This window comes from Pan troglodytes, chromosome 7 (assembly GCF_028858775.2).
Source record: "Pan troglodytes isolate AG18354 chromosome 7, NHGRI_mPanTro3-v2.0_pri, whole genome shotgun sequence".
Taxonomy (NCBI): Eukaryota; Metazoa; Chordata; class Mammalia; order Primates; family Hominidae; genus Pan; species Pan troglodytes.
The window spans coordinates 56,371,930-56,394,197 of NC_072405.2; the positions used below are offsets into that span (position 1 = coordinate 56,371,930).

The window sequence follows — 22,268 nt, forward strand, 5'->3', positions numbered from 1 at the left end:
CAGTCTCAACCCAAATGTTATTTCTTCCTAAACCAGCCAGCCAAGGACTGCTCCCTCCTTAGTTCTCCTGCTGTTCAGTTCCCTTCTGGGTACTAAGCCTCTTGCATTTACATCAAAAGAGCCCTACAGGTTCTCTCCTAGAGCTTATGAATTCTGAATTCAATAAAATCTAGTAGATGCGGCTCTCTTCATTGCCCTGATTACAGAATGTTAGGGGTAATAAATCAGCAGTAAAGGTGGGTGGGTAGGTAGGTGATGGAGCAGCAGCTCATGGCCCCAGAGTCAGGGAAGAGGGAGAGCTACATTCTGCATAGACTCAGGAAAGAGATCACCTACATACCCCTATACTGGTTCCATTGTCCCTGGATTATGTTCACTATAACATGGTTAGAACAATGGCCATGACATATCAAAAAAAAGGCTAAGGCCGGGTGTGGTGGCTCACGGCTGCAATCCCAGCACTTTGGGAGGCCGGGGCGGGCAGATCACAAGGTCAGGAAATCAAGACCATCCTGGCTAACACGGTGAAACCCCATCTCTACTAAAAATACCAAAATTAGCTGGGCGTGGTGGCAGGTGCCTGTAATCCCAGCTACTTGGGAGGCTGAGGCAGGAGAATTGCTTGAACCTGGGAGGTAGAGGTTGCAGTGAGCCAAGATTGTGCCACTGCACTCCAACTGGCGACAGAGCAAGACTGTCTCAAAAAAAAAAAAAAAAAAAAAGCTAAACTATGTTCACAATGCTCTGCAAGGAATGCAAAAATATCACAAAAGTATGAGAATGTACTTAATACAGTTAGAAAAAAATGTTTAAAGTTTAGGCCCTTAAAAGTTGTTTGCTTCACTTACTTAGCAAATACACATTATGTATGTTTACCACTCCTGGAAATAGTAAACATACAAGGTGTCACTTCCTGTTCACTTACACATCTGAAGCAACAGGAGAAAACGGTTCCTAGGTAAAATCAGCATAGCTCAGAGGCCCTCTCTGAATGGCCCTGGCATTTTATCTTGTCTCTCTCAGTGCTCACCACCTCCTACTTCAATTATGATTTATTTATGTGTAAAGTACATACATTTCCTATTAGATTGCTAGTTTTGTGAGTCTGTGATCAATGTCTAATCCAATTTCATGTCTCTTTGGTGCCTGGCACAGCACTTGTACACTCAGTGCTCAATCAGGACAGACATGAATTAACTACAAAACAGCATGAAGCACAAGGATCCCCTCCCTTACTTTTACTATCTTTTCTCTTAAAACCTAAAGCTCTAAAAATCTGCACTACAAAATGAAGTTCAAGTTAAATTTCAATCTTAACCTAACAACCTCCTCAGAATGAGGCTTTCATATGATGAGATCACAGAGAAGGGAAGAATCAGACATAAGGGAAAATGGTATAACTAGAAAATGGAATCTGTTTATCCCAAATAAACTAACTGATTTAAACTCTTTCTAAAATCTTGAGTCCTGCTGAAAATACTAAATCTTCCTCCATTCAGTGTAGTGAAGCAGGAAATAACATAAAATATTAGGAACTATGATTCACAGCTACACTTTACAAGAAACTAAACTTGGTGAATAATACTGAGTCCAAAAAATCATATACTGAAAGAAATCAGCAGGTTTAAATAACATTCTCTTTCCTTGAGCAAGACATTACTTGTTGTGGCAACTGTTCTTGCCTTTGAGAATGGTACTCAGCCTGAAAGACTTTTCTTTTAAATTTCACATTAGTGTTACTATCAACTTTATTAGCTCATTTTCTGCCAAATGAAGCCAAGTGTTTTCCGTATTGCTTTGGTCAAATCCAGTGTGCTCCCAAGAGCACCTGACCTCACACTTACTTAGCAAGCTCCACCCATCTGAGGACATCAGGAGGGAGGCGGGCCTTCCCACGGACTCGCTTGGCAGGCACCTCAGCAGGCAGCAGGCGGAGCAGAGCCTCCTCTAGCAGGCGGATGCCCACGGGCTGCTGTAGGCTGGCCAGGCAACCAGCGCTAACAGCCGCTGGGTCGAGGCTCAGCAGGGCTGCGTGCTGACAGCTAATGTCCTGTGAAACCACACATACAACCAGCTGTTTAGCTTGTGGTACTTCGACCATGTCTTCACAAGGAGTAACATACTTTACTAAACATAAAAGGTACCCATGTGGGTAGTGATATCACCAGAAGTTTCTCTGTGTAATGCTATTAACACATTTTCCAACAATATTCAATTTGCTCAAAGGAGGAAATGACCTTTTAATTTTACGCTTCCATTCCAGGGATCAATTTAAAGCAAGAAAAGCACCTATCAAAATATGAAGATCACACACACACACACACACACACAAATTAGAAACCAATAAAAAACGGAGCTAATGTATAAAGAAATTTATACTGACAGTTTCTCGTTCCATCAAAGAGAATAAAACAAAAAAACTATTTCATTTCAGAAAAGTATTAACCAATTCGTTTGTAAACCAATACTACCGATAAACAATATTGAAGAATATAAATTAGTAATTATTTCAGAAAAGGTCACTAGATACAAAAATACTAAAATGAATCAAAAAGATTTTCTACTAGGGAATTTTATATAATCCATACTTTGAATGGCACAGAAAACATTTCTTACATGAAAAATAATCTTCTGACAAACATATTTAAGTAGTAACTGAATATTAAATTAGATTTTCTGCTCAGGCTGTGTTGCCTTGGAAAGGACTTCTCTGACCACTGCATCTAGGCAAACACACCCTACCCCATCAAGAGGCACCTGCTTACCTGCTTCATTACTATCTTACACTGCTTTAATACTTCCCTATTACTCAAGTACTATGACACTTAACTACTACCTAATGTCCCTTTCTACATCTCCCTGTGGGTTGCCTATTACCCATTTATTAATGGGAATATAAGGTCGGGAGGAAAGGAATTTTTGCCTCTTCATCAATGTGGCCCAGCCACCTAGAATAAAGCCAGGCGGGTACTCAGTCAACATCTTTTGACAGTAGTCAGGAAGCAGAAAGAATTTGGTGAAACACTACGTAAGGAAAGACAACTAAATAAATGAAGGGTTTCATCAAAAACACTGAAGGGACTGGCTTACTACAAAATAAAACGTAACATGTTTGATTTCTGGTTATTCTGTCACATATCGGTTTTTCTGGGGGGAAAAAATAAATTACATCTACTCATTTGGGAAGTGGTAACCCAAATAGTACATCTTACTCTGTTAAACACCAGGTTATCAAGAGTCTCAACACGGGAAACATAGTGATGATGGAAAGGCCATGTGAAGCCACAGCAAACAATGTATATTTGATGAAGTGTGTACAGACTTTACCTGAATACAAGAGACAAAAGGTGGAAAGAAAGAGAAGGTGGTATTAAGAAAACGATTGAAGTCTTGAAGCAACTTTTGAGTGATGTTGTTTTTTTCAGACAGTGTCTTAAATTTATCCATCTCTTTCAAAATTCCAGAAAACAAGCTGCTAAAGAGCTGTTTTGCAATTATTGGGTCTCTCTGTAAAAAATTCAAAACAAAGACAAATTAGGATCTGAAGTAAAAATGCTATAAATCACCAATACTATCAGAGCTTGGAAAATACAAACTGTTGCAAACACACCTATTATACCTCTCAATTCTATCTGGAAAGATTTAGCAGGCATTGACAAGGGAAGCATTTGGAATTTAACCAAATATATCTGTTTGATGTATGTTATGGAAACATGGACTTTTGGCCCAGAGAGATAAATTTAAAAGCTGGCTTAATCAATACATAATGACATAGCTTCTCTCCTGAGTTGAGTCTGGGTCTCCAATCTTTAAATGGGGGCTACCAGAACACATCACATTGGGCTGCGGGGAAGATTAGCCCAGATGAAGTGCAGCCAGTGCTTAGTGCAGCACTTCATAAAATCTCAGAGAAAGATTAAATGTTTAGGTATTTTCCTCCTATCAGCACCATGGTAAAGCTTAAAATAACTGATGAGCTTAAATAAAATGCCAGTGTTAATTTTCAAGGTCCCACCACCTGACCACTTTAAACTATTGAAACCATCAAAGGCTTCTTCTGAGCATCAGCTTCCGCAAATAGCACACTACCTAATCATTTACAGCCCTAACCCTCGCACACTTCATGGCCACAGTATACTCCCTTTATTTATTCATGCTGTGACATCAGTACCAACAACAGTTCCTGGCATATAGTGTCTAGTTTTGCTAAATGGAGGCACGAAAGCATGATAAATAAAGTTTAAAAATTACTTAGTGTAATCTTCTAGGGATCTTCCCTGTTAATAAGTTTTCTATCATATTATAATTGACAGGTCAATTCTGTTAATATCTTTTTGTTAATTTTGCTACACGTTTGCCTCTGAAGGAGGTGAGACTTGTGCTGCTTTTTGGGATCATGTTCTTTTTTCATGTCTAAGACCTATTTTAATTATGTTTACAATATAATGATAATCCATTTTTGATGTTTTATGAACAAATTACATTATTAAATGAATGTTCTTAAATCAAGTGTGATTTTTGCATATTGTTGAAAAGAACATTAAAAGCAATGGTTTACACTTAAGTTACTATAGCCAAAAATTAAATACTTGAAAAGTTTACTGTGAAATTCTACTGATTTAAGATTATACTTAATATTTAAAAAATAAATCTAATTATCAAATGCAAAAATTACTTTGATAAAAGCTATGTATGACTAAAACATACAAATTTGATTCCTTGTTTATTTTAAGTAATATATTTATCTTGTTATAAGAAGTTCTAGTGATTACTATATAAAATTTTAGAAAATATGGCTAAATCAAAAGCACAATCCCGTTTACAACAGCCACAGAAAGAATAAAATACCTAGGAATACACTTAACCAAGAAGGTGAAAGATCTTTACAAGGAGAACTAAAAAACACTGCCGAAAGAAATCATAAAAGAATGACACAAATAAAGGGAAACACATTCCATATTCACGGATTAGAAGCATCAATATCGTTAAAATGGCCATTCTGCTCAAGGCAATCTACAGAATCAATGCTAATTCTATCAAACTACCAACATCATTTATCACAGAACTAGAAAAAACTATTCTAAAATTCATATGGAACCAAAAAAGAGCCCGTATAGCCAAAGCAATCCTAAGCAAAAAGAACAAAACTAGAAGCACCGCACTACCCAACTTCAAACAATACTATAAGGCTGCAGTAACCAAAAAGCATGGTATTGGTACAAAAACAGACACACAGACCAATGGAACAGAATAGAGCACCCAGAAAATGTGGTTTAGGAAAAAAGAAAATAAGTATCGCCCATAATTATACCATAAAGAGATAAGTCACTGGCACGTGTCTTTTAATGGTGTGTACACTTTTACACCTGTTTGGTAACCTGCTGTTTTTATGTAACACGTGGTAGACAGGTTTCCATGTCTACAATCCACTGATTCCTGAGTGCTAGGTACAAATTCCTTCATTTATGCTCCCTTTGTTCAGAAAAATGCAGTGGTAATCCTGATAAATAACGATAAATAACGTCTTCAGCACTGATGATCTCAGAGTCTCCGCATGTGCAAAGAAGTCATGGAACTAGGAAATGGTAGAGCCAGGACTTGGAGCAAGGTCTTTATACCAAGTCCACTGTTGAGGACAAACCAACACCTCATCTATGTTGCAGGACAGCCTCAGCCATGTTTCCTCACGTAGGCAAACCCCTGAACTGGAAACAGATTTTAACCTGTCAACAGAAAACGCAGCGGCAAAAACTGACCTGGGCCACGGCCTGTAACGGGGTGATGAGGCTGCTGTGCTTGATCTGAATGTCAGGAAGGTCTCCGTGCCGGTAGCTTCTGTACAGAACGACCTGGGCATCCTGCTTCATTTTTAACTCACTCTTGATTTCCTATAAGCACCAGAACCAAAGAAGATGATGAGCATTCTCATTGAAGGAAACTAGTCGTGCATGAGCTATGAGGCTGCCAGGATCCCCTGAACCATGAGGGCGAAGCGGTAGGAACTGATGCTCGCAGAGGCTCAGTCGCTGTACTTTACCGTCTAGGGCAAACACTGCATCCAAAATAAAATCACTGCACAACAAGCAGTGGAAAGGCTTTAAACATTCCCTATAATCAGAATATTTATAAAATCGGAAAATTTGATTTAGAAGTATTTAAAAACCGGCTGGAGGGCCGATTCTCTGGAAAGTCTCACTGAGAACGAGGCCGGCAGCCGGTCCCCACTTCCGCCCCAAGGTCCTGCCCTCCGGCTGCCTCTGCTCCCAGGCAGCTGCAGAGCCCAAAGCTCCCCTCCGAGGGGGCAAAACAGTGCCCCGGGGGGGGGGGGGAGGCATCAGGCTCCACAAGCATGGCTGGGCGGCAGGGCTTGGGGAGGGGGCCGGCACAGCGCCCCACTTCCAGGGCTTCACACCCAGATGTGGATGGAGCCGCTCCTGTGGCGGCGGCGGCTGGCGCTGAACTGGAGCACCGCGACGGATTTTTCTTAACGATCCGTCCTACCCCCTTCTTACAAATGCATCCTAATGACCCATTTCTAGGCGGAATGGATGCCGCGGCTACGGAGTCTCCGCGGCTACGGAGTCTCCACGCCACGGGAACGCCCTCCTGGCCACCTGTCCTCGGGGCCCCGTGGGTCCCAGCCCCCAGCTGCCCGCCCGCCGCATTGGTCCCTGAAGCGAGGGCCAGTGAAGTCCTGCCAGGGCGCGGGCCTTGAGGTAGGCCTGGGATCAGCCGGCTGATCGCAGGCCGGCCACACTTCCACCCGCGGAGAGAACTGGGCGCACTCCTGGACCCCCACCAGAGCGCCATGAGGGCTGCATCCCTGTGGGGGAGCCCCAGGAGGCTGGTTTGGTGCAGTCCCGCCACCTGGTTTGCAGGTGACATTGGAGGCAGTGTCTGGCAGGAAGCTTGTTCACTTCGTCTGTATCCTGTGACAGAAACTGCATCGTTCTGATCAAATTCTTGACAAGATACAAACCTTCTCTCGTTTTTGCTCAGCAACGCCTTTTCTGGCATACATCAAACTGAGCTTCTCCTGGTCCCTCATAAACCGTCTGCGCAGTCGCAGTAGGTCCGTCCGGCCGGCCGCACCTGGAGAGGGAAAGCAGGCCCAGTTACTCCCCGCCGACCAGACACTTGGCTCTGCTGGTTCATTTTCACCTCGGGTTTCCTCAAAGACAAAACCTACAGGTGCCGCAGAGGCAGCGACCGGGAGCAGGAGTGCAGGGGCCACAGCTGCAACTGGAACTGCTCAGCAGTGGATTCAGCAGGCAGGAGCGCTGAACGGGCCAGGCCCCTCCAGAGGGAGGCCCAGGGAGGGCACGCAGCCACCTTCTGAACCCCCGCCCAACTCGCCTGGCAGTGCTTTGCCTCTGGCTAACTGAACTAGAGAGGAGCTGCCTCAGAGGCTTCAACACCCGGTGCAGACCAGCCTCCCTCGGGACTGTGGCAACCTGACCAGGGACAGGTGACCGCAACACTCCTAACCCGTATGATTCCAAACGCCTGTTTAGTATCCCACCAGGAGACACCAGCCTTAACCTCCAAATCACGACAGGTTCTAAGGAAAGCTTCAAATATGAACAACAGAAGCCAAAGTAAGCAACAAGGAAAGAGCAACTGTTAAAAGCAGATCATGCAGGAAAAAATTTCAAAACATGATCATTTATCAGAAAGAGAAGAGTAGGAACTGAAGAAATGTTCAGAGCATGAAAAAAAGCTCATGGAAACTGAAACATGTCATAACTTAAAAGCACAGGTTGAAAGATAAGGTTGAAGGGATTTCCCAGAAAAGAGGAAAAGGAAAAAATATGACACCTCAGAAGGACACTCACGCAGGTGTGATATCTAAGCACTAGGACTCCAAAAAGAGAAAACAGCAAACTGAGATGAAGAACTCAACAAAATCACCTGTGATGATGCTCCAGAACTGGAAGGTGAGAGTCAGCGGCCTGGAAGCTCCCGCCATATGCCCAGAAAAACAGACTGAAACGGATCTACGCCCAAGGACACTTGTGCGCAATGTCAGAACGCTGGTTTAAAAGAGAAGATCCCGAGAGCATCCACAGAGAAAAGACCCACGTTCTCATAAAGCATCCCCAAGGAGGATGGCACCAGGCCTGGCGCCCGCAGCCCTGCAAAGCAGGGAGTCCGGGGGCCCCACGTATGGAGCTCCACAGCAGCACTCCCGCCAGACCACCAAGCCATCAGATCCCAGAGAAAGCTCCCTGCTGCTGACCCCATTCTCAGCACCCAGGTGGCTCCACCTGAACAACCGCCACCAGCACTCCTTCAACTCACAGCACATGCCAAAAGGTGGGCCACACTGACCTCTCCAGGTTCCATTTAGAGAACTGTGTGTGGGCCACAGGTTTGTGACTGAAAAGTATGAGAGAGTGGTGGAGTAAAGCAAGTTTTGTTGCCTGTGTTTCAGTTCCTACGATTAGATAAGAAGGCAGGGAGCTTTGCTTCTAAGTTCTTCTAAGTTTACTTCCACAGAGCTGAGCTTCCCTGCTGGCGCTCCCCCAGGGTTCTGTCATGGGCCCTTTCTTCTCTGCACATGTCCTTCCTCTGGGCCCTTGTTCCCTCCCAGAGCCACACTTCTTTCTCACAAAAAGCTGCTTCCAGCCTCTCGGCACCCGTCTAGCTCTGGTCATCTGTTAGCCAAGACCAGGTCCTGGTGCCTGTGGCCCCTGCCTCCAGTCCCCATCACTCCACTTCTGCCCCACACAAACCTCAGAGAAGGGCATTCAGTCCCCGTGCCTTCCTCTGCTCGGTGCGTTACAAGGCTGCTTCCTAAAGCTGAAGTTCGACATACACCCCCACACCCACAAGCCTGTCCTCACAGCACCCTTTGCCGTTACTCTAGCATGCCCCGAAGCGTCCCTTCACCTGGACTGCGGAATCGATCTGAGCCTACCCACCCTGACACTTCTCCATCCCTGTCCTTTTCATCCTTTCCCTTCCTGCACCCCCAGCTCCAAGGCTCCTCTCAAATGCTCTTCCTCCACCCAGTCTTTTTGGACGCTCTCCCCATTCTCCACCTGTATTAAGCCCTCTAGCCCTAGACCATGCTTGCTAATTCCACCTCTTGTTACAATCACCCCTTTATAAATGCCTCACCCACTCTTACTGCTCCAGAAGATCACTCAACAATGGATCGAGTATAACTTACTGAAGGATTCTTCTGGAACTCCCAGAAAACAATTTCTTCAGCATGGTGAGTGCCTAGGCAACATTAACTGAATTTTAAAGGGCTTGATTACGAATGAGAAGGAAACATGGATACAGTCAGAAATGTCCCCAGACCTGAGCTCTGCAGTAATTTAGTGGGGAAGCTATTTTAAGCACACTTAGCAACCCAGCTTACCTTTCACTTTGTTATCCACCTCGTCCCCTGGAAGGCCCAGCCTTTTTTTCCCAAAATCAGGCCCCACTGACTTCAAGGGTGCTCTCTGTAACCTTTCACTCCTCTTGTGGGCAAACAGCAAGGAGTCAGATGAGGGACTGGTGTGGTCGACCAGCGGGTCAGTGCTGCTCCCGGTCAGCCAATCAAATGAGCTTCTTCCATCTGCGACATGCAATCAGAGAGGTCAGGCACTCAGCATCACCTAGCTCTGTGCACGGGGCAGGACCACCTGCCAGGACACACCTGGTGGCACCCTAGGCCTCCGTGCTCAACTCCAACCCTGGGCAGAGGCTCTGTCAGGTCCCAGGGTATGCCCCAAGGAAAACCAGGTACGTGGGCCTCAGTGCCCCTGGACCGCAGTGTCCCCATTTGTAAAGTAAGAAACACGCCACTTGCTCCCACCACAGGAATAACACTTTGTTATCTACTGAAAGGTGCTAAAAGCCCCTGACTTCTAATATTAGTGTCACCGAATTTCAATTGTGATTATTCATATTAGTCCCACTTCCAGAACCAACAAAATGTGCAAAAAAATTACACAAAGGAGAAACGTTAAAGAGTTTATATAAAAGGATTAAGATATGTTACTCTACAATTTGTACTTTGCTCATGAAAGGAAGCAGTTAAACCATCTGAGAAAGAACAGTTTAATAACTATAAATCTAGTAAATGAATTTGGTTTACCTCTACTCTGTTTTGGTGATAAGATGTCTTAAATTTGCTACACTATGTTTTTCTGTACCAAACCAAAACCAAAACATACATATACTGAAACTTTCCCTGATCTTTCCGGTCAGAAATAATCCATTTCTTTTTTAGAAAAATTGTAGCAAAACAGGCTGGGCGTGGTGGCTCACAAGGTCAGGATATCGAGACCATCTGGCCAATGTGGTGAAATCCCATCTCTACTAAAATACAAAAATTTAGCCAGGCGAGGTGGTGCACGCCTGTAGTTCCAGCTACTCAGGAGGCTGAGGCAGAGGAATCGCTTGAAACCAGGAGGCAGAGGTTGCAGTGAGCCAAGATCGTGCCACTGCACTCCAGCTCCAGCCTGGTGACAGAGCAAGACTCCGTCTCAAAAAAAAAAAAAAAAAAAAAAGGAAAATATACATAAAATTTACCATTTCAATCATTCTCAGGTGCACAGTTCAATGGCATTAAGGACATTTACGCTGCTGTACAACCATCAACATCTTCCATGTCCAGAGTTGCTTTTTGGTTTTTTTTTTTTTTTTGAGACAGGGCCTTGCTCTTTTGCCCAAGGTAGGGTGCAGTGGCGTGATCACAGATCACTGCAGCCTTGAACTTCTGGGCTCGAGCCATTCCCCGCCTCAGCTTCCCCAGTAGCTGGGACTAACTACAGGCGTGCGCCACCATGACCAACTAATTTGTAAAATTGTTTTGTAGAGATGGAGTCTTTCCATGTTGCCCAGGCTGGTGCGGAACTCCTGGGCTCAACTGATCCTCCTGCCCCAGCTGGAATAACAGGAATGAGTCACTGCACCCTGCCTCCACAGCACTTTTCCTCTTGCAAAACTGAAATTCTGTACCCATTAAACTATAAATCCCCATTCCTCCTCCCCAGACCCTGGCACCTGGCACTCTACTTTCTGTTTCCATGAGTTTGACTGTTACACGAACCCCCTCTTTTGAATGACATCTTCCTTGGGTTCTTAACGCTTTTTGCTATTATCCCTTACTTCTCTCACAAAAGCCCAACACTGTTGTGACAGAAGCTGCCCACAGAGGTCAGGGTGCTGTATACAGGGCCAGCGGGCAGGGTCACTGTTACCTGCAGTCTGTGTCAGTGTGAAGTCATGCTGCTGCTGGGTGGCCCTTATCTGCCCTGCCACTGGCCAGCGAGCTGAGAGGGACCCTTCCTGGGTACGGGTCTGGAGAGTGCCCTGGGAGGCCTGGGTCTCCACAAACATCGGAGTGAGAACAGTACTTCGGAAACGCCAATCAGAATCAATGGTATATTCCTGTACATAAGAAAGTTTCAAATGAAATAAAGTTTCAAATGAAATAATGCTCCTTTTTTAGGAACACTGATATATTTCTATTTAAAATCTAATGGTACCATCAGCATATTTGTACCATAACTTCATATGCAGCTGAAGAAGAACCTTCTCTAATTTAAAAGTTTTAACTAAGTGATTTGCCAACTAGAAAAACTAGTTAACTATCAAGCGAGAAAACCCAGCTTTCTTAATGTTTGCATAAAAAGGTTTGATATCATGCTCAGCACCACAACCCAAATGCAATGAGTCAAGCGACCCAGCTTGTCCACATACACACGTGCCACTGGGACAGATCCTGAGCTTGTGAGCGGGACAGGAGGGGCCCTACCCCAGGAGCTCCCTGCAACCTGCCCATCATCCCACTGTTTAGGCTGCTGCGAGACAGGACAAGCTCAGCATCCACTGTGGATTGGGAGGAATGAGGGGAGGGAAAGCAATGGCGATCCTGACAAGGGAAATCTAGTGGAGGCCAAGAGGGTGAGGCCAGTGGACCTCCAGGTGGCTGAAGCAGAGGCACGAGCCTTCTCTTTCCTTTTCAGAAAGGAATGTGTGAGTATTCTGAGAAGGCAAAGAGCCAGTCAAAGCTATTAAAAATGTTCATGAACAGGAAAAGCCTATAATATTCACTACTATGAGAGAGAAGACCACATTACCTGAAATTCGCATTCTGACAGAGGATGCTCGAACATGGGGTTTGGATAATCTGGGCTCATGCTGGTCATTTCGAGCAGAAAATTTGTTGCTAAACTTAAAAAGTGCACTTCTATCTTAGGAGAATATAAGGAATTTAGTGCCAGCAACCGGTCCAAGGTATTTGAAGGTAACCTAGTTTCATGGCTCCAGAAATTTCGAATAATTAATCTGAAAAGCAAAGAGAAAAAAGTATATTGCTTAGACAATGGCAAATGGGAAAGAATGTGCTGTACAGGGTGTCCTGTGGAGAAGGCACAGCTCTTCACCCACATGAAGCTTAACAGAGAGGGAAACCACCTTCAACTATATCAAAAATATAGTCTGAGTTATGAAACATATCCACTGAAGGAAGAGAATATTACAAAAAATGTAGCATATTTTTTATGCCACAGAGGGGAGGGGAGAAACTGGGTGATTTTATTCTCTTATCTCTATTCTCTGGGAAGTTTTCAACGATGAATACATAATATTAACTATTTGAAACAACAACAAAAAAAAAAATTTAAGAAATTACACAAAATCCTTCACTGCCTTGCCAAAACAATCCATTATAAAAATTACTGCCATAAAATACTCAAAACATATATTAATTAAATACCAAATTAGGGGTCAGGTGCAGTGGCTCAGGCGTGTAATCCCAGCACTTTGGGAGGCTGAGGTGGGTGGATCACCTGACTTCAGGAGTTCAAGACCAGCCTGACCAACATGGTGAAACCCCGTCTCTACTAAAAATACAAAAATTAGCTGGGCGTGGTGGCGCCCACCTGTAGTCCCAGCTACTCGGGAGGCTGAGGCAGGAGAATCGCTTAAACCTAGGAGGCGGAGGTTGCAATGAGCTGAAATCGTGCTACTGCACTCCAGCCTGGGTGACAGAGTGAGACTCCATCTCAAAAAAATAAAATAAAATAAATGTATGTATGTAGTTGGTGCACATACATACATACATACCAAATTAGGTCTTATAATTTATGAATGCATATGAAATCCAAATACAATTTTAAGAAGCTCAATGAATTTAAAATTATAGCAGAATGGAAAAATAAGTAATATACAGAAACATATAAAAAGTATATGGCTTCTTATATTGAGGCTGGGTGCAGTGCTCACACTTAAAATCCCAGCACTTTGGCAAACCAAGTCAGGAGGATTGAGGCCAGGCATTGAAGCCTAACTTGGGTAACATAGCAAGACCCTATCTTTACAAAAAATAAAAAATCAGCCAAGCCTGTTGGCGTTATGCCTGTAGTCCCAGCTACTCAGGAGGCTGAGGGAGGAGGATCATCTGAACCCAGGAGTCAGAGGCTACAGTGAGCTACAGTTACACTACTGCACTCCAGCCTGGGTGCCAGAGCAAGACCTCATCTCTAAAAAACATAATAATAATAATAAAAAGTTTACCCCTCTTCTTATATAATCAGTATTTGGTAAGAAACACATATAACTGACTTACTCAGGACAGGCATTTTAGAGGGTAACAATCATCATTCACACTTTCATATATAACTAATATTACAGTTTCCTCTTATTTCTAAAGTTTCAAACACTTTATTTTCAACATTAATACTTACAGCATGATCTCAACTATGTGTGTTAAATGGGAAACAGAAGAATTGTCATTACAGACTTTCTTTTCATTTTGAAACACTTTAACTCACTGCCCTAGCATACAGCATTTGGTCCATACGACTTTTTCAAGAGTGTTATTTTTAAGTTGTCAGGATTGTAAAGCCTTACTCTTCATAATGTGCTTTAAAATACTCTTTTACTAAATATTGTGAAATGCAGAAAGCAGAGAAAATGCTAATACTGCAAATACATTTCTAAAACTCCTGAAAAATACTCTATGCTACCTTTGAAAGCAATACCCTTAACATTTAATTGTCCCAGCCCAGTTATTCACGTACTGAAGTCCAGGGTTCTCATCGATCAATCCTTGAATCAGCACATCTTTTGCCAACTTAAATATTTCCTGGGAGTCATTATCTGTCTCACTTTCTGGATCTCTGCTTGAGAAAACAGCAAAATGTCACAACATTAATGCTCTCTTCTGGCCCTTTTGTTCAACTACAGTAACACCATCTAGAATTCAATTTTAAAAGGCTGGTTTTCCCATTAGACTTTAGATCTCCAAATCACAGCTTGCCCCACTCATGGGTGTGTGCACAAGCCTTGAGAACCCATCCTTGCTCCCAGCAGGAGCTGAGTGGAACAGGAGGATGGGCCCACAGGAGGCCCAGCGGTCCTGTGACGCTCAGCTGTGGTGGTGTGGTAGTGCCCGGTGGTCCTGGCAGAGTTCATCTCCTTGGTCTTTGCAAGATCTTAAAAGGACAACTATGAAAATAGGTTTTATAAGCACAACACCACACTTTTTCACTCTGATTTTTTCACACACATATGTGAAATGAGTTTTTAAAAGGATACAATTAGATATACCAAAATACATGTTTTAATTATTAATCATATGGTAAAAAAAAAAATGTGTTATTATGTTCCAGACTGCTAAGGGGACCCAAATGATCCCTAAAATGTTAATGTTGCCTAGGCAACAAGGTGAAACCCCGTCTCCACAAAAAATAAACAAAATTAGCCAGGTATGGTGGTGCACACCCATAGAACCAGCTACGCAGGAGGCTGAGATGGAAGGATCAACTGAGCCCAGGAGGTTGAGACTGCAGTGACCTGTGTTTGTGCCCCTGTACTCCAGCCTCGTCGACAGAGCAAGACCTTATCTCAAAAAAGTAACAAAATAAAATAGTCAATGTATAGCTTACCTGTAATTATCATGAATCCACATGAGAATATTATACATTTGTTCCCTACATGTTGTAGAAGGATGGGAAACGAATTCCACAACGGGGTTCAGAAGTTCTCGGAGTTCTACTGGTTTTAACTTTGGCATCATCTTATAAATTATGTCCAAACATACTTTTTGTCTTTCATCATCTCTACGGGAGAGATTTTAAAAACACACAAATTTAGCTATTTTTATTATTGTACTTTCAAAGTATGACAGGCAACTTTTTCTTCTTTGTTTCAAAATTAGTTATAATAGATAACGCTACACTTATATAAAACTTATATTCTTAAAATGATCATGGACTAGATTATTAAATATAAGACAAATTACTTCATGTGCTACCCTACACTGGATCCTGAAATAGAAAAAGGATATTAGAAGGAAATTGGTGAAATGGAAGTAAAGTCTAGTTTGGTAAATAGTAATGTTCTAATGTTAATTTCTTACTTTTGACAAATGTACCAAGATTATGTAAGAGGGGAAAGTTGGGTAAAGGGTGTATATGGAAATTATGTGTACTATCTTTCAACTTTTCTGTAAATACAAAATTACTTCAATATAAAAAGTTTATTTTTAGAAAAACCTAATAATGGCAAAGTATTTTTTAAAAGGACTTCAAGAGCTACCTGGCATGGTGTATAGTGAAGTACAATCTGAGCTCTAAATGAGGCAAATATCTACTTCCTTATTTTGACTCCTTATAGCACCCAGCTGAATGCTTCATACAGTAGATACTCAGTGAATGTAAGGATATTAGGACAGTGACATACATTTTTTGTTACTGACACAATGCATGTTTATTGCTATGTAAAAATATTTACATAGGAGGGGGACAAGATGGCTGAATAGACATAGCCAGGAGGGCCTCTCCCACCAAAACAGAGCAAAATGAGTAAACCAACATGCTTCGAAGACATCGTTGGAAAGAAAGCACTGGGCATCAATAGAGAGGCAACACATACACTGAGGCTGAAGAGGGAGGAAGCTGGGAAGCCTGCACAGAGTCTCCGGGTGCCAGGACCTGCTCCTGGCCCTAATCAGGTCCTAAGGAAGGGGTGAGTGGAGTGACTATGGGGCAATCCACGCTCGCCGTGGAGCTCTGGGATACTAGCCACAAGAGATCCCACAACCCCAAAGACATTTGAATTGGTAGGGAACTGTCAGAGAGAAGGCACAGGCAGAGCACCAGCCTATGTGGAGCCCAGCAGGTCTCACTCAGTGTGGAGCAGCTCCAGCAAAATGCAACCCCAGGCACCCATGCCCTCAGGTTCTCACCTTGCTCTGAGTCACTCTATCCCCTGCTGAATGCTGGGCTGGGAAAGAGCAGGGCTGTCCTTCCTGTGGGTCTGGGGAGAGGCTGGTCTACACGCCTATCTGTCAACTTCCCAGGCACTCCCAACCCCAGCTGCTCCCACAAGAGCATACACACAGCATAGCCTCCATTACCCAGCCTGAGTGCTTTGCCAGTGGCCTTGGAGCACTTCGGCAACCCCAGCACAGTGCTTGATTCCAAGGGGACAGAGGACAAAGCTGTGGGCCTGGTCTCAGCCCCCCAGGGTCTAAGCACATCGTTCAGGAATACAGAGCTGAGATCTGTGGCCAGAACTTAAGCTCTGCTTAGAACACTGAGTAGAGTGAGACGTGGGTTTGTGTTCCAGCATGAGTGCTGGGTAAGTCCCCTTCCACAAGGCTGGTCTGGGAAGGGTGAGGCCTGTTTGCCAGCTTTGCATCTGCCTGAGGGACCCTGTGGCCTGAAACACCTAACAGCCCAGTGATCTGGGCGCAGAAAGCATGGCATAAAACTGGCTGGTCAGGCTAGCTACAAGGGCAGACACCAGCAGACTTGGTCAAGGGAACGTGAACTGGGCAGTCCCCACAACTGTCTGCTGGGCAAAAAACCCCAGGCTGTGGGCACCTCACCAGCTGCACAACCACGACAACATCACCCTGCCCTGAGATCCCCCACCCTTGACCTACTATACCAACAGACCACCCAGAGACATACCCCACAACCCTCTCTGACTTTGCCAAGCACAGAGGACCAGTGGGCCTCTGGAATGCTGCAGGTCTCCTGGTGACCTAACCTTCAGCTCAGGCTACTGCTAAGGGATGGGGAGTGCAGCCCACCAGGGCCCCCCTTGGGGTTCAGGAAATGTGGGTATGGTGCCAGTGATTGGAAGGGGCTCCTCTAAGGCCTGGGAATGAACTTGGTGAGGGGGTCATCTCCCTTCCCCTACCCCCAGCACAGAGCACTGTGCTGAACGCACTGTAATCTAAGAGTCTATCTGCTAGCCCTTATCCTTAAGCACCATATACTGGATCATAGTCTGAATTATATCACTAAAAAAAATTCTTCTAGTATCCATCACCTGTGAAACCCAATGCAGGAACCTAGAGAGATCCTATACAGGAGAGATCCTATACAGAGCCTCAGGAGAGCCTATACAGAGCCTCAGCCCGCTGAGAACACCCAGAAAGGAAGCCAGTTGACTATACTCAGCATACACCACAGTCAAACCCTCAAGGAAAATGATGAATAAGAAAACAAAAGGTCCCATCCAAGCAGAAGCAACTCCAAAAAGATAAAGGAACACCAGCCCTCTCAGATGAGAAAGAATTTGTGCAAACACTCTGGCAATTCAAAGTATCTTCTCACCTCCAAACAACTGTCCTAACCTCTCAGCAATGGTTTGCAGACAGATTGAAATGGCTGAAATGACAGAAATAGAATTCAGAATCCGGATGGCGAGAAAGCTCAAGATCCAGGAGAAGGCTGAAATTCAATCCAAGAAATCCAGTAAAATGATTCAAGAGTCAAAAGGCAACATAGCCATTTTAAGAATGAACAAGCCAGGCGTGGTGGATCACACCTGTAATCCCCACCACTTTGGGAAGCTGAGGCAGGTAGTCAGTTGGGGAGTTTGAGACCAGCCTGGGCAACATGATGAAACCCCATCTCTGCAAAAATATAAATCATTAGCTGGGCATAGTGGTGCATGCCTGTGGTCCCAGCTCCTCGGGAGACTGAGATGGGAGGATCACCTGAGCTTGAGAGGTCGAGGCTGCAGCAGTAAGTCATGGCCACAACCACTGCACTTCGGCCTGGGTTACACAGCAAGACCCTGTCGAAAACAAAACAAAACAAAGGAAAAGAAAAGAAAAGGAACCAAACTGAACTTCTGGATTTGAAAGATTCACTACAGGAATTTCATAATACAGTTGGAAACATTAACAAAAGAATAGACCAAGCTAAGGAAAGAATCTCAGAGCTTGAAGACCAGTCCTTCAAATCAACCCAGTCAGAAAAAAATAAAGAAAAAAGAATTTTTAAATAAAATCTCTAAAAAATAATGGATTATGTAAAAATCCATTACATGTAAAAAGAACCAAACCTATGACTTATTGGAATTCCTGAAAGAGACAACTTGGAAAATATATTTGAGGATATAGTCCATGAAAATGTTCCCTATCTCACTAGAGATAGGTGGGCATGCAAATTCAAGAAATTCAGAGAACCCCTGTGACATACTATACAAGACCATCCCCAAGACACATAGTCATCAGATTTTCCAAGGTCGATGTGAAAGAAAAAATGTTAAAGGCAGCTAGAAATAAGGGTCAGCTCACGTACTGAGAGAACCCCATCAGGCTACCAGCGGGCCTCTCAGCAGAAACCTTAAAAACCAGAAGAGACTGGGGCCTATTTTCAGCATCCTTGAAGAAAACAAATTCCAACCAAGAATTTAATATCCTGCCAAACTAAGTTTCATAAGGAAAGAAAAAATAAAGTCCTTTTCAGACAAGGAAACATTAAGGGAATTTGTTACTATTAGACCTGTCTTGTAAGAGGTCCTTAAGGGAGTGCTAAACATGAAACAGAAGAACAATACCTGCTACCACAAAAACATACTTAAGTACATAGCCCACAGATACTATAAAGCAACTTAAGTCTACAAAACAACCAGGTAACAACACGACAACAGGATCAAAACCTCACATATCAATATAAACCTTGAATGTAAATGGTCTAAAGGCCCCTCTTAAAAGCCACGCAGTGGCAAGTTGGATTTAAAAAAATAAAACTCAACTATCTTCTCTCTTCAAGAGACCCATCTCACATGTAACAACACCCACAGGCTCAAAGTAAAAGGATGGAGAAAGATCTATCACAAAAACAGAAAATGAAAAAGTGCAGCAGTCACTATTCTTTTATCAGATAAAATAACTTTAAACCAACAATAGTTAAAAAGGACAAAAAAGGACATTACATAATGCCAAAGGGTTCAATTCAATAAGAAGACTTAACTATACTACATATATAAGTACCTAACTTTGGAGCACCCAGATTCATAAAATAAGTTCTTTTAGATCTATGAAGAGACTTACACAGGCACTCAATAATAGTGGGAAACTAACACTCTACTGACAGTGTTAGATAGATCAGGAAGGCAGAAAACTAACAAATTCTGGACTTAAACTCAACACTTGAACAATCGGACCCAATACATCTACAGCATACTCCACCTAATATACTAGAATATACATTCTTCTCATCTGCACATGGAACATACTCTAAGATCAACCACATGCTCAGCCATAAAGCAAGCCTCAATAAATTAAAAAAAAAAATTCAAAATCATACCAAGCACACACTCAGACCACAATACAATAAAAATAGAAATCAATACCAAGACCTCTCAAAACCATACAATTACATAAAAATTAAACAACCTACTCCTAAATGACTATTGAGAAAACAACAAAATTAAGGCAAGAATCAAAAAATTTTTTTCAATTAAGGAAAACAGGGACACTAAATGCCTATATCAAAATGCTAGAAAGACCTCAAATCAATAACCAAACATTGCATATAAACTAGAAAAATAAGAACAAACCAAGTCCGGGTGCAGAGGCTGACGCCTGTACCCACTTTGGGAGGTTGAGGCAGGAGGATCATTTGAGGTCAGGAGTTTGAGACCAGCCTGACCAACATAGTGAAACCCTGTCTCTACTTAAAATACAAAAAAATTAGCCAGGCGTGGTGGTGTGCACCTCTAGTCCCAGCTACTCAGGAAAGAGGCTGAGGCAAAAGAATAGCTTGAACCCGGGAGGTGGAGGATGCAGTGAGCCGAGATCGCTACCACTGCACTCCAGCCTGGGCAACACGGTGAGACTCCACCTTAAAACCAACCAAAACAAAACAAACCAACCCTAAAGACAGCAGAAGAAAAGAAATAACCAAAATCCAGAGTGGAATTGAATGAAATTATGATCCAAAAATCTACACAAAGATTCAACAAAACCAAAAGTTGATTATTTGAAAGAATAAACGAGATAGAGCACAAGCTAGATCAATAGAGGGAGACAGAGACAGACAGACAGAAGATCTAAATAAGCACAATAAGAAATGACAAAGATAACATCATACCTGATCCCACAGCAATACAAAAGATCCTCAGAGACTATTGTGAACACCTCTACGTAAGCAAATTAGGAAATCTAGAGGAAATAGATACATTCCTGGAAACATACAACCTCCCAAGATTGAACCAGAAATTAAAAACAAACAAACAAACAAAAAAAAAACCTGAACAGACCAATCAGGAGCTCCTAAATTAAATCAATAATGAAAAAAACTTACCAAGCAAAAAAAAAAAAAAAAAAAGGAGAAAACAAAAAACCCAGGGCAGATGGATTCACAGCTGAATTCTACCAGACATACAAAGAATTGGTACGAATCCTACTGAAACTATTTCACAAAACCAAGGAGGAAGGACTCCTCCCTGACTCATTCTATGAAGCCAGCATCATCCTGATACCAAAATCTGGCAGGACACAATGAAAAAAGAAAACGTCAGGCCAAATCCCTGATGAACACAGATGAAAAAATCCTCAACGAAATACTAGCAAATTGAATCCAACAACACAACTAAAAGTCAATGCGTGACAATCAAGTGTGCTTTATTCCTAGAATGCGAGGTTGGTTCAACATACACAAATCAATAATGTGATTCACCACATAAACAGAATTAAAAACAAAAGCCATATGATCATTTCAATAAATGGAGAAAAAGCTTTCAATAAAATCCAACATTCTGGGCCAGGCGCAGTGGCTCACGCCTATAATCCTAGCACTTTGGGAAGCCGAGACGGATGGATCATTTGAGGTCAGGAGTTCGAGACCAGCCTGGTCAACATGATAAAACCCTGTCTCTACTAAAAATACAAAAATTAGCCAGGCATGGTGGCATGTGCCTGTAATCCCACTTACTCAGGAGGCTGAGGCAGGAGAATCGCTTAAACCTGGGAGGCAGAGGTTGCAGTGAGCTGAGGTCACGCCACTGCACTCCAGCCTGGGTAACAGAGGGAGACTCTGCCTCAAAAAACAAAAAAAGAAAAAGAAAAAAATCCAACATCCTTGCATGATAAAAACCCTCAACAAACCAGGCATCAAAGGAATATTCCTCAAAATAATAACAATCATCTATGACAAACCCACAGCCTACATGATACTGAATGATGGTAAAAACTGGAAGCATTCCCCTTGAAAACTGGAAAAGACAAGGATGCCCACTCTCATCACTCCTATTCAACACAGTACTCAAAGTCCTACACAGAACAATCAAGCAAGAGAAAGAAATAAAACATATTCAAATAGGAAAAGAAATCAAACTATTCCTCTTCTCTGATGGTATGATTCTATACCCAGAAAACCCTAAAGACTCTGACAAAACGTTCCTAGAACTGATAAATGACTTGAGTAAAGTTCTAGGATACAAAATCAATGTACAAAAATCAGTAACATTTCTATACACCAATAACATTACAGCTGAGATCCAAATCAAGAATGTAAGCCTATTTACAATAGCAAAGAAAAGAATAAAACACCTAAGAATACAGCTAACCAAGGAGGTGAAAGATCTCTACAAGGAGGACTATAAAACACTGCTGAAAGAAATCAGAGATGATACAAATAAATGAAAAAACGGATTAGAAGAATCAATATTGTTAGAATAGCCATTCTGCCCAAAGCAATCTACAGATTCAATGCTATTCCTATCAAACTACCTATGTCACTTTTCACAGAATTGGAAAAAACTATTCTAAAATTCATATGAAACCAAAAAAGAGCCCAAATAGCCAAAACAATTCTAAGCAAAAAGAACAAAGCCAGAACATCATATTAACCAACTTCACTATACTACAGGGATACAATAATCAAAACAGCATGGTACTGGTCAGGGGAAAAAACAAAATACAAAAAAACACAGACACACAGACCAATAGAACAGAATGGAGAACCCAGAAATAAAGCCGAACCATCTGATCTTTGACAAAGTCAACAAAA

The 22,268-nt window shown here is 42.7% G+C and overlaps 1 protein-coding gene across 5 annotated transcripts in view; it reads right to left on the reverse strand.

The window, feature by feature from the left end:
- The window catches only part of PRKDC (protein kinase, DNA-activated, catalytic subunit), a 186,403-nt gene that overhangs the window by 51,701 nt on the left and 112,434 nt on the right, over positions 1-22,268 (reverse strand). For 3 of the 5 annotated variants that reach the window (XR_010159536.1, XM_016959452.4, XM_016959451.4), the window contains exons 55-63: positions 14,895-15,068; positions 14,028-14,129; positions 12,084-12,291; positions 11,202-11,391; positions 9,371-9,571; positions 6,980-7,092; positions 5,757-5,888; positions 3,328-3,507; positions 1,845-2,050 (exon numbers count right to left, since the gene is read on the reverse strand). Coding sequence is in view for 4 of the 5 variants with exons in the window: in XM_016959452.4 (XP_016814941.4) it covers positions 1,845-2,050; positions 3,328-3,507; positions 5,757-5,888; positions 6,980-7,092; positions 9,371-9,571; positions 11,202-11,391; positions 12,084-12,291; positions 14,028-14,129; positions 14,895-15,068 (1,506 nt within the window). In the remaining variant the exon portion in view is untranslated. The remainder of the gene's footprint in view (positions 1-1,844; positions 2,051-3,327; positions 3,508-5,756; positions 5,889-6,979; positions 7,093-9,370; positions 9,572-11,201; positions 11,392-12,083; positions 12,292-14,027; positions 14,130-14,894; positions 15,069-22,268) is intronic. The other 2 variants (XM_519750.9, XM_001147162.8) reach the window with 1 other exon arrangement.